The sequence below is a fragment of the Sceloporus undulatus genome, chromosome 2 (assembly GCF_019175285.1).
Source record: "Sceloporus undulatus isolate JIND9_A2432 ecotype Alabama chromosome 2, SceUnd_v1.1, whole genome shotgun sequence".
Classification (NCBI taxonomy): domain Eukaryota; kingdom Metazoa; phylum Chordata; class Lepidosauria; order Squamata; family Phrynosomatidae; genus Sceloporus; species Sceloporus undulatus.
Genome location: NC_056523.1, coordinates 182,269,933 through 182,286,723, shown reverse-complemented (window position 1 = coordinate 182,286,723; position 16,791 = coordinate 182,269,933). Strand labels below are relative to the sequence as shown.

General features: G+C 43.2%; 1 protein-coding gene across 1 annotated transcript in view; it reads left to right on the top strand.

Annotated features, from left to right (window-relative positions):
- Positions 1-16,628, top strand: part of PPP1R1A (protein phosphatase 1 regulatory inhibitor subunit 1A) — a 107,042-nt gene extending 90,414 nt beyond the window's left edge. Inside the window, exons 5-7 of the mRNA XM_042449760.1 lie at positions 136-339; positions 9,139-9,256; positions 14,455-16,628. Coding sequence (XP_042305694.1) covers positions 136-339; positions 9,139-9,256; positions 14,455-14,458 — 326 coding nt within the window. The 3' untranslated portion in view covers positions 14,459-16,628. The remainder of the gene's footprint in view (positions 1-135; positions 340-9,138; positions 9,257-14,454) is intronic.
- Positions 16,629-16,791: the final 163 nt, after the last annotated feature.

Here is a 16,791-nt window from a genome sequence, read left to right as displayed (position 1 = left end):
CTCTGAAACTTCATTAAATGGATGGAATGAATACACACAAGAGATCTTCCTTAAAGTTCATAATTCTCATGTATTCCCTGCATCCCCCTTCTTCACTTTTCACCTATTCCCTGCATCTCCACTTTGTCCTTTCAGAGCTCCAGATGATGGTTGAACACCACCTCTGCAAACAGCAAGCAGATGAAGAGGATGCCAGCACTGCAAGCCAGGAACCTCCCAGTCCACCCTGCTGCCCCCATGCCAACTCAGAGCCTGGCCACAGTCCTGGGAATTGCCCTTTGGCCCAAGCTCATGCCCAGATGGAGTCACAGCAGGACGAGCACTCCGGCCTTGAGGAACGTGAGTATGGAGCAGTCGGCTAGGGCTGCCACCACATTTCCCAAAGTCATCAGGATTGTTTGTTTTTTATTTGGAAAATCCCACCAAACTTACACATGCACACATATTTTGGATAAGTAATTATTCATATCATTTCAGGTAATGTTCCAAAGCTGGTGCAGCATGATTTTCAAGGAGAAGAGCCCATAACAAGGTGGAGCTGGTGGCCTCCATTCTCTCCCCCACCAAAAAAATTTCAATTAGCCTGGATAGCCTTAGCAACAGCTCCCCTTGGATGAAATGCTGCTGCTGCTGCTGGATGCAGCAGGAAAGCAACAACCATCTAGGATTTTGATCCTGGATGAGTATATCAACCTGGCTTGTGTTATGTAGACCTAGTTGAATGAAGCTGAGGAAGGGGAGGGTTAATCTCGCTTAGCTTTGCTTATCAGAGTTCTCTACAAAGTAGGCAACACCTGATGGTTCAGCAAGCAGAATTGCAGTGGTATGTTGCAATTCCATTCCCCTCATGAGGTGCTCAGTCCCACAATCTACCAGGCTTGAGTGTATATATCTGAGTGGATTCCCAAGATAGAATAGTGATTCTGCTGGTGTATCACTCATCCCAGTGCTCTACAGTTTACCTTCCTAGGCTAATCACGTCGATCTCAGTACAATAACACCCCAAATCTCCAAACAGCAATACTTTTATTGTGTCAATTAAAGTGCACAAAATACACGACACAAACTTCCAAAGCTGCATTGGCTTCCACAAAACAGCAATACTTTTATAGTGTCAACAAAAATGCACAAAATACATGACACAAACTTCAGGCAAAGGTGTTAAAAATCATACAGGAGAAAGAAAAATGACAATGTTGGAGTCACAGCCTACCTTTTGTCAAGAAGTTGTTATTCTCAGTTAAAATGGTACAGAGGAATATCCATGGAGGTAGGGGCACTCCTCTCTTTTGGCCATGTAGGCTCTGGGAGAGAAACATGATTTTTAACACCTTTGCCTGATGAAGAAGCCAGTGGAGCTTTGAAACCTTACATCATGTATTTTGTGCATTAAAGATACTGGTGTTGTATGGATTTCGTAAGTCATTGTACTTTGCTGTATGACCAACAAAGCTACCTATGGTCACATTGATCTCAGGTGGTGTGGGAGTTCCCTCAGATTATGGTGCTGAGGACTTCAGCATCTATGCTGGAGCTGATTTGTCAGGAGTGGCTCAAGTCTTTGTCTCCTCCATGAGAACTATGAATCTGTCAAACATGATATCTGACCCCACTTACATTGCAGGAACACTCTGGACCTGATCTTCTGTGCTGGATGAGAGAGTGGTCATCTTGACACAGAGAAAATTGTTTTCATGAATAGTCTAGTAGGGTTTAAAGTCACTCAAAATTAAAGCTTCTGCAGGGGTGGGGAGATAATTTAAGATGGTTTTCCACAGGAGACTGGTGGAACTGGAGGGTTTTTGAAGGCTTTGGAGGTTTCTTGTTGTTTCAGGGGGCAATTCTGTTGAAATTCTGTCTGGCCTCTGGAATGAAGAAATGACCAAGGCTATGGAATGAATTGTTTCTGAGCATCATCTCCCATAAAGTGGAGTCAAACCAGTCCCTGATTTACTAGGGAGCTGCCAATAATGAAATAAGTGGGGTGATGACTAGAGGGAGAGTGATGGGAACTATTCTCTGGGGCAGCCACTCTGAATGTTGGCAATATATTGTTCTTCATGCTGCAGTCCCAAGTCCAGAGTTTTATATTCCCCTAAACTAAAGAACTAACCATTCACTTGTATGAGGGAAGGGTGTAGAAAAGGTTTGCTTGAAGATGCCAGTGGGATAGTAGAGGAGTCGGAGGAATTTAATCTTGATCTGTATTTTTCAGATTAATGTCTGCGTTGGAACATAATTACCCTATGTTTGGCTCTCCAACTGTTTTGAATTTTGTGATTCAGTTCTCAGCTCAAAAAAATGTAGCAAAATGTACATGGGCTCGTTCTAACGGTATAATTCTATGACTTAATATGGCATATTTTAGTATAAAATGCATACAGAAATATGCCCTTAGAGATATTGGCTGGAATCCTGTCGGAGCATTGAATCCTCATAAGCAGACTTACATCTGCAGCAATTATTGTGCAGTTTCACAACATCTGTACCCAGTATAGGGTTGCTGTTATGTTACTAAGTAGCATAGCTAGCAAACTGCCTGATGTGCATCAGGTGCCCTTGCCATTGATATGCACCTTCGCAACTATAACCAAGTTTCTTAACACTTTTGCTACATAGCTAGATATATGCAAAGTTAGGTAATGTAAAAAGCCACATAGCATTCTGGTGAAAATATATTCATATGTGGGAGGTTTTATCAAAAAAAAAGTTCAACAATAAGCATTCCTATGAAAACAGAAATGCAGGGATTTTTAAATTTAAAAAATGGGAATTTGATACAAAAACTGGGTGGAACAGAGCTGTACATATATATTGACAAAACTGACATGGATTGGAAGTAAGACCGCTTCCTATTTGTCTACAGGATGGGACTAAAATATCAAGGAGGGTTTTGATATGTCACTAGACCAAATAATCTTGAGAAATTGCAAATGTATGCATGCTTCTTTGTATGGATAGATAGAAAGACAGCTGAGACAGTGAATATCATGGGCAGACATGTGTAACCAGGCCATGTGTATTAACACCTCGCTTCTGTGGATAAATTTGATAGCCTAGTGCTGCGGGTGGTACACGCTCTCTTCACTGCAGCAGCTGTCAGTACAAGCTCATTCTTCCCTTAAGAAAAGCATTCTCTGGCTAATAAGGAAAGGAAGCAGCCACCTCTAGTGGCTATAGGCAAGAATGACAACCAGACTTTCACTCCAAGGCTGGATTTGACTGGAGGTATGTCACCATAAGTCGGAAAGGACTGGGAGGCACACAACAAGAAAGTTAAGCTATAGTCATTGCTGTTTCCTGACACACACACACACCCTCCCTCCCTCCCTCCCTCTCTCTTAGTTCCCAGAGTGAAGCATATTTTTTATTCCTTTCTGTCGTGATAAATAATTTATCCAGGACTTTCTTTTTAACAAGCTCTGCCCAAGCCCCTTTGTCAAATATTCATAGCGCGAGCATGTCCTGCTAAATGGCGTGATAGGATGATGGGCCTAGAGCAGCTGCAGCCTCCCCTTTGACTTTCATAGAGGAGAAAAAGAGCGAGAGATGGCTTCTCTTGTTTTATATTATTAAGAGAACTGGGGCTTTGTTGTGTGATCATGGCAAAAAACCAGAAGAGCAGACCACTTACTTCCTTATAGTTGTAGGGACCAAAGGGCCTGAAACCTGCAGCTTTGGGAGGGTAGGCCAGGGTAGAAACAGTCAACATGGCATAGTGGTTGGACAAGGACTCCAGAAGCCAGGGTCTAAATCCCTTCTCAGTCATGAAAACCCACTGGGTGACCTTGGGAAAGTCACACTCTCTTGGAAGACAGCAAGGACAAATCCCTGTCAGAGGAAGGCAATGACAAACCCCTTCTGAATAAATCTTGCCAAGAAAACCCCATTATATAGTTGCCATAAGTCAGAATTTACTGGGAGTGGGCTGTATTTCAGAGGAAGGAACTAGGAAGACCACCTCTGAGTACTCCTTGCCTTAGAAAACCCTACAAAATTCATGGAGTTGCCATGAGTCAACAGGTGACTTGAAGGCACATACATGCACACACACATAAATGTAATGTGGCACTGTATGTAAACTGAATACATTGGGTGTATGGTGTTTGAGAGAAGAAGTGAGGATGTGTGGGAGTGAAAGAGGTGTGAGATAGCGATCTGAGTGTGTGGGGGTGTCAAAAGTGTGTATGTGAGAGGGAGAAGGAGTGTGCCAACAAGCACAGTCCCTCTTTAGCTTGCCTCATATGTCTTTACAGAGACTACATCAAAGAGAAATTGCACTCTGTGTGAGAAGCTATGTGTGAGAGATCAGGGTGGTAGCTGGGGGGATGATACAGTTATATCTAATCCATGCACACACACACACTGCACTTCCCCCGTCAACAGAATCAAAGCTTAGGTTGCCCCTTTTACTGTTGAAACTTGACAGATTTTGACTGAATGTGTTGTACCCACTATTAGGCTGGTTAAGGGATGAGAAAAGAGGTGGAATTTGGAAGCATTCCATGAATGCTTATAGACAGAATTGTGATTTGAATAATTATCGGTACCCTTGGATGTGGGGGTAGGAATTAGCCCAGTGTAACTTGTGTGTACCACAATAGTGTGTGAGTTCATTTACCAAGATTAAAACATGAAAATGAGAAGCTCATAGTACTCTTGATCATTTAATGTGGCATTGTTATGCTGCTCAGCTTATGATAAGACATGGAATGGGAACTGCAAAATTTTAATTTGCTTAGGGCAGCAAAAACAAAAAAAAATTGTTCGGCTGACTCTGCACAATAGCAACTGGCCCAATAATGTAGCAGCACAGCAAAGCAACACACAAAAAGTAGCATTTTTACATTTCGAAGTCCATTTGTTCCTCTTGCAGTAACCCAGATTCTCTGGGAGGTCTTCCCCCCCCCCCCCTTTTGTCCTGGATTTCAGTTAACAAGGACTACAAAGCTTTGATGTTTTCAAAGAGTCGGTGCAATTCAAAAAAGGTTTGGAGTTGGATGGGCTGTTACTGTTCATTTCACAAATCTGACAGGAGTTTTTTTCCTACAGTGTTGTGTATAGATCAGTGCAGGTTAAATGATGGGAGAGAAATGTAGGCAGGTGCTTTTATGTATGTGTTCTGGTGCCTCTTCCCCCTACACACACACTTTTTCTCTTGCACTCTCAGGGGGCAATTCCCAAAGCAGTTTCTGTGGTAACACAAGAGGTGAGAAACACACTGATCCCCACCTCTGCTACCAATATAAGGATCTCCTCCTGTCCCATGACTGTAGCCACCAAGTGTGAGGATCTCCGAGATACCCTCATGGTTCCTCTATAAGACTTTATTCATCTTATACCCCCACCAGACACCACTACTTTCACTTAAAACTGCTGCCACTACAGACATTGGGTGTCTAAGAATAAGCTTCCCAATATCCCTTGCAAAGTATGCTCAGGTGCAAAAGTATATAATGTTGGGGTGTATGTTGAGGTAAAAAACAATAGTAGAGTCTTGAAGGTACATAACAAAAAATAGCTTTACTCAGCAGAGTCATAAAATACTGGAAGCAAAAACCTAGTAGAATGGCTCAGTACAAAAGAGCAAAAATAAACATAGCAGAGCTTCTAGTACATCAGCATACAAACTCATTACCAGCATTACCATTCCCAGCAGCATGTACCAGGATGAAAAGCACTACAGATCCCTGTATGCTTTAGCAGCAGGGAGAACATTATCAGCATGCTCCCAGCAGACTTCCAAAGCAGTTATAGTCTGCAGATTGGCTACTGCAGCCACCTGGCCAAATTGCAGGCTAACCTTATCCTGGTTATACCTACCACAGTGACATAGCCAAGGGGGGGGGGGGGTGGTGGGGGCCCGGCCCCCCCCCCCTTCCATTAGAAAAATGAAGGGTGTGTGGTGCTGCGGTGCACTTAGTCTGGACCCCCCCCCCTAAAATCCTAGCTACGTCCCTGCCTACCATTTGCTACACCTTCATCCAGTCACAACTTACCATGCTGACCTGCAAATCCTGACATATCGTATTTTTTTTAAATGATTTTTAAACAGAAATTGGTCATAACATCAAATATTTTTTGCTTCCTATAAATCCTGACCAATGCTCACATCTCTCTGTCTCCTATTTGCTTATATTCTAGCTACCTCTGCACTGAATCTAACTAATCTTTGTCTTTGACCATGACTCAGGCGGGTTACAAACCCCTATTTGGGGCGGGCTGTACCCGCCCCTTTCCCTGGTGTATCAGGGCCTCAGCGGCCAGAATGGCAGCCGCTGAGGCCCCGATCCGCCGCTTTCCAGGCTGCGGGGAAGCAGCAAAACGCCGCTTCCCCGCAGCCTGAAAAGGGGTGTCCTTGGGGCTTCAAGCCCCAAGGACACCCCGCAGCGGCGGGGAGGGAGAGAAAGGGGCCGCTTGGCCCCTTTCTCCCTTGCTTCGCTGGGCGCAGCCGTCTGAAGACTGCACCCAGCAAAGCAAAGCGGCGCCGCAAACCAGGAAGGAGCTCCGAAACGGAGCTCCTTCCTGGTTCGCGCTAAGGGCGCCCTAGGCACCCTGGTGCAGAGCAAGGACGTCACGCCCGCGCCGCCCTGTATAGAGGCAGCGCGGCCGTGACGTCCTCATGGCGGCGGCCGTCTGGATTTTTTACGCGCGGAGCACGTATTAGGATTAGGGAGGTGCGGAAGCACCACACCTCCCTAACCCTAGTACGCGCTCTGCGTGTACTTTCATGGCGGTATGTAACCCGCCTCACTCTCCTAACTTCTCAAACCCCTCCATCTCACTAATTCCTGATCTTGACAAGACTCCACTTTCACCCCATCAGCTGCCATACACCCACCTCAAACATTCAGCCAAATACCACACACTCCCAGCATTCCACTCTCTCACCCCTTACAACAGATCCTTACCTTACAACATGTACTTCACATTGCATACATAACTATTTGTTTTTACATGCCTTTAACTCAGTTCTGACCCTAAGGCGCACCTATCACAGGGTTTTCTTGGCAGGTTTCTTCAGAGGGTTACCTTAATATATCTAACATCTGCAGCAATGTTTTCTATGTGAGTCTCAAACATTACACAAACCATGTCCCATTTTATGTCTGTGGCTTGCTGTATAGCTTTTCCCTGTCTGCACTTGTCCACTTGCACATTCTTGATTCTTCTTGGCTCTTTAAGTCGCCTGCCTTTAAGTCGCCTGCTCTCCATGCACTGATCCAGGTCTATTCACATGTCTTCCACTTCCTCAGGAATATTTGTATATATTTTTCTTTATTTAAAAAAGTATGGTTATATAAAGTTGGTGTATATACATCCCTATGTATGTATCTGTTTATGTATTCTCTGTTGTGCCAGATCGATAGGGAAATAGCTAAGATTGATGTTAGACAGCAAAGTCATAGGTGCTGATCAAGTACAAATTGAGTCTCTCTTATCCAAAATGCTCTGAACCAGATGTGTTTTGGATTTCAGATTTATTTATTTGTTCGTTTATTTATTTTGGAATATTTGTATATACATCATGGAATATCTTGGAGATGGGACCCAAGTCTAAACATGAAGCTCATTTATGTTTCATATACACATTATATACTTAGCCTGGAGATAATTTTATACATAATATTTTAAATATTTTTATGTATGAAAACAAAGTTTGTGTACATTGAAAGCAAGGGTGTCACAATCTGACAATTTGGAGTTTTGGAGTATTTTGGATTTTTGGAATTCCTGCTTAGGAATACTCAACCTGTATTTGAATTTGAAATGAAAGCTATGATATCCTATTTGCTCCTTTCCTAGCAATCACCATTTAATAAACCACTCTCATAATACTGGCGGATTTTTCCAGAGCTCAAAACATCCAACCATTGAAGCTTTTATCCTTAAGAAACATAATTGCAAATCATCTGCCAGCATCATGGCCCTGCTGTGTGTAGGAAGCTAAATTATCTTGCTATATATGTGAAGCTAATTCTCTTTGATAAAACACCTTGGGAGGGCTTTGGCCTCAAATGTTGTATCTAGCATAAGCACTTTGAATACCAGCCTGATATACTAGAGAACCAGGAGGGAACCTGTGGCCTTTCAAATGTTTTTGGATTACATACCCCATCATCCTTGATAATAGGCCACTTTAGTTGTGGCTTATCAAAGGTGGAATCCAGCAACCTCTGGAAAGTCACAGCCTTCTCATCACTGTTGCAGTGCAGTAGGTGGTTCCTGTGTCAGTGAGGCAGTAAATATGCTCAGAAATTTAGTATATGCTTTAAGGGAGGGCTGAGCCCCATCCCTAACTTTCATTCAGAAACTTGGAAAGTACTTTAATATATGTTTAGGTGGAACTTGGGATGCCGCCATACTGCAAAATTAGAGCTGTTTGACACCACTTGCAGTTTATTGTGGCACCAAATCTCCGAATTTGATAACATTGAGCCATGGCAGTTAAAGTGGTAATTCTGCAGTGTAGATGCAGCCCTAGTTTGGATTCTCCACTTCATTGATATGGAAGCCGTCCATCAGCCATCACAGCCTGGCTGTGTCTCGCATGGAGTTTCTGCTTTATTTGTGATCCCATTGCCAATCATTAGACATGCTCAAGACTATTTGTAGGTGCAGAGATTCCAGTGCACACATGGAGATCTTGGAGAATTCTCTCTTCCTCCAAAGGAACATACAGCTTTGTGGGCAGAAAGGAGTGAATGCCTGAAGCTGCCTCTGCTATTAGCATAAATGAGGTGGGAGGGTGGAAAGCTAGAGTTCTGGTTAAATGCTGGCTCTATGGATTGGGGTGAAGAGAGGATTATGATTGTCATGGCACAATAGGTTTAGCATTCCACTCATTAGTATAACCCCCCCCCCAATCCTTCTTAAGCAATTACGACAAGTTCAGAGCCTATCTGTGCATAAACATAGTGGGACTTATATGTAACCATGAATCTCATTTGGTTTCGACTGTTCTTCGGTGACCCAGTTTTGGAGAGATATCTCTGGGGCACTATTTTGATTGGTTTTCTTTCAGCTTACTCTAGGAGCGCCTGCCAGTGTTGTCATTTCATTGTCTCTCTCTCTCTCATACACACATACAGTACCTGCTTATTTCCTAATAGACTTTTTGTTCATTGTTTTGTGCAGAAGGAAGAGCCCCTGGAGCATGTGGAGCAGAAAGAGCTGGAAATGCAAGATCAGGATTGTCCTCAGACAAACAAGGAGTCCATATACCACCGGAGGGGAAGGAAAGGCTAGCCAAGGAGTACGTACCATGGTGCACGTAAGGGTGGGCAAGGGATGACAGTCAAAAGGAAACAGCTCAGCTTTCTGGGAGCATATGGTACCCATTCTCCAAGTCACAGCACCAAGGTGTTCCCCACCCCTAGAGCTTAATTTCTGCATAGGGTAATATATTGTATGAAAGGGCCTTAGGTCTTAGGCTATGCCAAACGTTCATCTCTTTGGGGTTTACATTAAGGTTTATGGGGTAAAAATCTCAATGCGTGCCCCCCCCCCCCTCCACCAAAGAACACATTTGGGCTAGCATCCTATTAGTGACTTACACAAATGAGTGTGGTGTAGAGGTTTGAGTGTGGGACTATGACTCTAGAGACCAGAATTCAAATTTCCTCTTCACCATAAAAACCCACTAGGTGACCCTGGGTTAGTCATACTCTCTCAGACTCAGAGATGGCAATGGCAAACTCCTTGTGAAGAAACTTGCCAAGAAGACCCTGTGATAGATTTGCCTTTAGGCAAAAATGTCTTGGAGGCACACCAGAACAAAAAGTGCAATTCACACACAGAGAAGTCCCTTTTTGGATGGGGCGCAGAGTTCCCTTTTGGATGGGGTGCTATTTTCTCCCCTTTGAACTCCATGCAAAATCCTCCCACACTTGGCAGTTATCAAATTGGGGTCAGGAAGCTGCTGCTGTTCCTTCTTACCAAAAGAAAGAGAGGCAGTTCAGATCATGAAGATGCACATCCTCAGTTTTCCCTTTGGCTGAGGTGGGATCAGCTGCTTCTCTTTGCTCTTCTAAACCATCTCCCACCTCCTTACCAGTAAACAGCAGGAGGGGGACCACCTCCAGGTCTTGACAGCTGCCAAACAGTAAGAGGACATGGAACTGCACCTGCAGAGCTATGCACACACATAGGATCTCATCCTTTGAGAACATTCACCTCTTTGGTGTCCGTTCAACCGTTTGATTGGATCCAGACTTTGTCATAAAGTAGACACAGCAAGTGACAATGATCCATGCTCAGCTGTCCTCACTACCATCACCACCTTGGCATAGCTAGGTTGACATCAATGAGTCCCTGCTCAGCTGTCTTCCCTTCTCACTTCCATCACCATTATATGGCCATGTGGGTGGGAAGCAAGGGGCTGTTAAGCAAGGATGGTCATCACTGGCTGTGTTGTGATAGCTGACGCATAATAAAGCAGGCATTCTTCAGGATTTACCAGAGCATCTCCAGAGATCCCAGAAGATAATGCTATCATAGCACACCAGCTATAGGAACATAGCCAGTAGTGATTGTCTTTGTTGAGTTACCTCTTGGCCTCCCTGCAGCCACTAAAAGACCTTATATAAGCCAGAGTGAGTTCTAATATCTACAGGGGAAGTCTTTCTCTGAATCCCACCACCTTCACAGGTGCAATTAGTGAAGACTCAGGAGAGAGCCTTCTTCATGGCTGATCCCAGACTCTGGAACTCCCTTCTATAGGAGATCCAACTGGCCCCCTCCTTCCTGTTTTTCTGCTCCAGGTGAAGATGTTTTTATTTAAGTGGGGTTTTGAATCTTCAGTTATGGAGTTGCAGTGTGTGAGGTAGTGTGTGTGTAAATCTTTTATTGAAACTTTTAAATATGTTTCAATTGTTTTAGTGTTTTAGCTCTTTAATCATGTTTTTAATCATTTTGATGTTTATTTCATTTTTAACTTTTGTAAATTAATGCTTTAGTTTGACCTTTTTTATATTCTTGTAGGGTACCTTAGAACCCATTTTGAGAGAAAGGTGGGATATAATTGCAATCAATCAATTAATCAATCAATGGCATGGGTGGAAAAAGGAGAGTTTGGGCTGGAAGGGGTAGGAGAAGTCCTTGAGGAAGACTTGTGGGAGCAGCTAAAAATGGATTCTGGAGGAATCTCCTTATTGGAGATTCCTGACATAATATTTTTTTTCCATTTGAGTCTTGTACTTCAAAGTCTAATTTGACTCCTCTGCTGGGAAATGAGGCAGACCAGTGATGCAGTGCAGATTATCTGTTTTATAAAGGCCATTTACATCTTAATGTAGGAATTAATAGATAGCAGTTAGAGAAGTTCTCTTTCCCTTTCCCTTCTTCTCCCTTGTTTCCACCTAAATATTTTTTTAAAAACCCAATATTTGAGTTGTTTATGCATATGAAAAGATCTCAAGAAAATCAGTATTTATTTGACAATTTCTGGAAGATGGCACCCAGTGGCTTCCCTGGGAATCAGCCATTTCTATGATGTTTTCAAGATCAAAATGAAAATGGGTTGAAGGACTATGCTCAGATTCAGGTGTTATTGCATATGTGAATGTACTGTATCACACCATGTTCACAAGGACTGTGGGTATCATCACTGATACAATGCGGTCAGCTGTAGCTGTAAAGCCTGATATGATGTGTGTAGGTGTTGGATGTAGGGGGAGAGAGTGAGAGTCAGTGCAATGAGTATCTATTTCCCTTGGTGGACAAAGGATTATGAAGTCTCACTGTGACTTCAATTAGTTCTCCTTTCAGCTTAGATTAGTTTGACTAAAATCAAACTGGTCAACGGGAAAGTTCAAATGCTTCACTCAAGCCCAAGCTTAATGAAAGCTGAAAGCGACATTCTTTTGCACTGCAACCTTCATCTGGAATGAAGGGACAAAATTGGCCTCAGAGAAGAAAGGCTCACCCAAGATAGAGGCAGGCTTGGGTCAGAAGCCCACCCACTACCCTTCTCCATACTCCTGCGTACAAGCAGTGCTTACTTGCGTGTGCAACCCTGCGCATTCTCTTACTCAAAAATGCATTAGGCCTTCCTCAGCGGCAGTGCCAGAATAGATGTCTCTGCTCATTGCCTGCAGGCAGCCTGCACAGGGACAGGGTGATCAGATGCCTTCCTTTTCCAGGACATGTCCTACATTTCAACCTCCTGTCCAAGAGGAATTTTAAAATGTTCTCTATTTTGAGCAAGATTAAGAGGCATGAAAATGTACTTGCTATGAATTTATATTTATATTAGTGTTTTTGGCTTTTATTTGGTAATGTCCTACACTTTTTTGAACATCCTAAATTTTGTGGTGCCTTGTCCTCCTTTGCAGTTAAGATATCTGGTCACTATGGCACAGGGATCAGTGACAGCCCACTCATGCACGGGGGGGGGGGGATGGGAATATCTTCAACTGGGCAATTTGAATACTCAATCAGTGTCTGTCTCTCCCGCTCCATTTTATATATATTGAGAAGGGTGCAATCCTGTAGTTGTGGATAGGTTTCCATCTTTGTAAGATGTGTAAGTCCACCCCCAGTGTGTCAGTGCTCCAGCAGTCAGAGGAATGTGGCACATGAGGCATGTGTGTTCTCTTCCAACTCTGATTCTATGAGGCAGGCTTTGGATCTCCAGAGTACACCCCTGACAAAGAAGGAAGTAGTGCCAGCCCTGTAGGTGGCATTTTCAGTGCTCCTTCGAGACACCCCCATTCCTGCTCCTCCATAGATGATGTCTAGCCAAGTCCTACTGGGTCAGGCAGAAGGTTTGTCTAACATCTGGTTTCCAACAGCAGCTGAACCCACAGCAGAGCACTGAAAATGACAGCCGTCTTCTAGTCTGTCTCTCCTTGACCCATCTCTCCTCCCCTCACCCCATATGTGACTGGTATCCAGATGAATGTTGCTGTTGCTTAGAGCAAGCTGGAGCACTCCAGATGCTGTGGGCCCTCACCTATCACCCACCCTAGTCAGCAGATGCAATGGGATCATAGGAGATGCAGTCCAACAACATCTGGTGTGCCATATGTTTGTTCCCTGTCTCTGACTTGGAAGAATACTCTGGAGCTTTTAAGGGTCCATTTAACATTCATGGACAATAGTCACTGACAGAGCTATCCTGCATTGATTTGCATGTTAACAGATCTTGTGAGGTTTGAATTTCATTCTGTGTTGCTTATGAAAAATGACTTTATCTGCCCGGAATCTATTGCCAGACACTTTCAATAAGTGACTCCCACACACACACCCTGCTTTATTGCCTCTTTCCCCTAACAGTAGACTATGGTGTGCGAGAAAAGGAGTGCCTTTTTCCATACCATGATTTCAGAACTCTCTGTTGTATTTTCGCTGTTCTTCTTTTCTGAGCTAAATAGTCCCACACATTTTAGCCATTCCCTGAGGGGCGTTCCAACCCCTTGATCATTGGAATTGCCTGTTTCTACATCTTTTTCGCCTTTATAATGTACTTTTCTAACAGGTCTTTGATGTTTTTGATTACCAAGAGATAGCATTTCAATGGGCAGAACGTTTTCAAACAAATACGAAAGTGGTAGGAAACATATGCATGAATAAAACACATAAACTCTTGGGCCTACACCCAGTTGTTAAGCCCAGCTGGAGCAGACCCACTGAATCGATGAGAACATGGTAAATGTAAGTTGCACTGAATGAATGGGTGAATTCTAGTTGGGACTAACAATTGACTGTAGATATTAGAATGGAGGTGCGGGGGAAAGTTTATGTGGCCTTCCAAATTTGTTGAACTGTACCTTCCAGCAGCCCTAGCCAACCCTAGCAGTCAGTAGTGAGGAATACTGGGTGCTTCAGTTCAACAACAACTGGAGGACAAATGATTCCCGCTCTGCTTATGAAAAGAGTTGGAAGGAATCCTGCAACTCATCAAGTTCAACCTCTCACTCAGTATTTCCAAGACAGGATGCAACTGGAATTCCAGTTACAGATGCATACCTTAAAATTATTGATCCATACTCATGGTCCCTTTGTAGTCACAATTGTGGCATTATTGCCATGATTGTGAACATCCCCCCCCCCCATCATGGTGGACTGGGCAGCAGCCATTGTAAATGATGGAAGTCTGTTCTCCTATTAGTCAGAATGCAGCATAGTGGAAACATCAGATATGCTGTGTCCCGACTGATAGGAAAACAGACCTCCATTATTTGCCAAAACTGCTGCCCAGTAGGACAAGATTGGGGGAGTCGGGCTAGGAAATGCTTTTTAGTTAAGTATACTTAACTACTATATACTAAATAACTAAGCTACCTAATTAAGTATGTATACTTAAGTAGAGGATCTAGGACCTCGGCCCTTGTCAATAATACATCTTAAATAAATCAAGCTCAGCTTTAAAAGTAATAGGCTTCAGAGGTCATTTTGAAAAAGGCTAGTGCAGACACTCCTTATATTTTTGTTATTTTTGTTCATCCATAGGTGATGATCAACTTCTGGGACAGAGGATGCATCTGAAGACAGGGCTCGTGCCTACCTGATGGAATATCTCACAGCTGTTTTCTTTCCTTCTCTCTGTTTTTTAAATGATTGTGCTTTTCTTTTCTTTTTTTAAGATTTCAATTGCTGGTCAGATGTTTGTAATGCTTTTTTTTTTTTTTTTTTTGGTAAGAAACATAATTGTAATGGCCCAAGGCCAATAGGGGGAGGGAATTATTCGTTCAATTTGGGGGTTAGGCGTCAGGATACAGATGTAGAGAAGACTGTGATTCAGCCTAGAGCAGTAGAAAGTTGTTGTTGTTTTTAAAATCAGAACTGGCAGAACCTGTGGGTTATACCTCTTTACCAGTGGCCCAGTTCTTCCAAACAAATGCATTGAGAACACCTGAAGTTGTACCATTTTAGATTGCAGGTGGGGTTCACAAGACTGAATATCAAAAATAATTCTTTGCTTAAACACAATGGCAGAGAAGAATTATGGTTTAACATTCTCTGCCATGCTACTTTTTAAATATATATGTTGGTGTTTATAGTGTGGAAAAGCAATTCATCATGTGAGCCTCCACTTGTAGTATGCTACAGTACAACTGAGAAAGCAAGTTTCATCTGCTGTGGGAAAGAACTAGACTACTGACTAAAACTCCCCCCCCCCCCATTTCCTATACCTTGAGGTGGCTTGTTCATAGCCATGTACAGGTTATCCCATATCCAAAATATTTCGGACTATAAGTGTTTTGGATTTCAAGAGTTTTTCAGATTTTGGATACATAAAACAACTTGGAGATGTCTAAACATAAAGTTCATTTATGTTTCATATACACCTTATACATATTGCCTGAAGGTAATTTTATGCACAATATTTTTAATAATTTTGTGCATGAAACAAAGTTGAATACAGTGAACCATCAGAAAGGAAAAGTGTCACTATCTTAGCCACGCATGTGGACCATTTCAGATTTGGGAATATTTTGAATTTTGGCATTCTGGATAAGAGAGACTCAACCTGTACTGTTTTCAAAACCTTACGATGATCCCTGCTAGAACAGTGGCATAGTGCCTACAGGAAAATCCACAGCTTTTTCTAGCATGCATCACAAGGAAATGAGGCTGGAGACTGCTGGTAAAGGGTAGAAATATGCCTTAGTTCATGCCAGCATCCACACAACTGGGCCCTCCTCAGTTACAAATGGGTGCCTGGCTGTGGAAGTCTCCCTGTTATTCAAGGGCAAGGCCCTGGCAGTTGCGATTTTTCCAATTCCAGTTACAGGCCTCATCTTTAAGTCATCCATGCTCTAGTAATCCTTCCCCCTGCAAGTTCTGGGAAGGCTCAACCAATGACAGGGCCTTTTTATCCTTTCTGACATCCCTTTCTAGCTCAATTGCCTCCCTGTTGGGAGTAGTGCCATCCAGCAGTGCCTTCTGGGGGGCAAGCGACAGGTTTTCCTCCCTTAAAACCACCTACAGGCCTCACTAATGTGTGTGTAACCTCCAAATGGTATCACACACAGAAAGTATGTATACTTGTTTTCTAAGGATATAAGAGTCGCTCTTTGTTACATGGTAATGACTGCTTGAAATACCAGCCTATTCTTCCTCTTCATACATGACATGCAAGTGGTATTTTTCCCTTTTATCCACTAGTAAACAAGCTGTTTCCATCTTGATACAATGGAGCTGAAGACAGCCTAGATAAAGAATGGAAGACACTCTCGCGGTGTTTCAGAAAGTTTCTGCTTTAAACTGAAGCCCTCATCTGAAATGAGGCCCTTCTCTAAGGCAAGGGGTGTGGGAGAACCTATGTCTCCCCAGGTATCATTGGGCTTCAACTCCTATCATCCCTGAACATTGACCATGCTGACTGGAGCTTATGTGATTTGCAGTCAAACAGCATCAGTAGAGCTACAGGTTCCCCCATCCCCTGCTCTATACCATTATTAACATTAGTAATTAAATCACATCCCAGCTAAAGTGTTGGCAGCATCTGGCTGCAGCCTGTATGAGTGAGAGGTCCACCCACTTGGAATTAGCATTTTCTATGTCGTGCATCCCTGAATTGTTGACACAGTTTTACATATCTGGACTGCAATTCTGGACTTCCTGCCCTCCCCTTGCCACACATGTGAATCTTGCTTCTTTTATTAAACGGGTCATCTTTGCTTGCTTTGTGAGTTCCCAAGTCACTGGCTTCGTCTTTCGGTCACTACCTTCAAAATGCTGACAAGGAGGCACCTCTTCCCTTTGGTTTTGTAATAGTGTCTGTCTCTCAATCTGCAACAAGTGGTACCAACTCTGGCTCTGTTCTGACACAAAAAGTCTCTA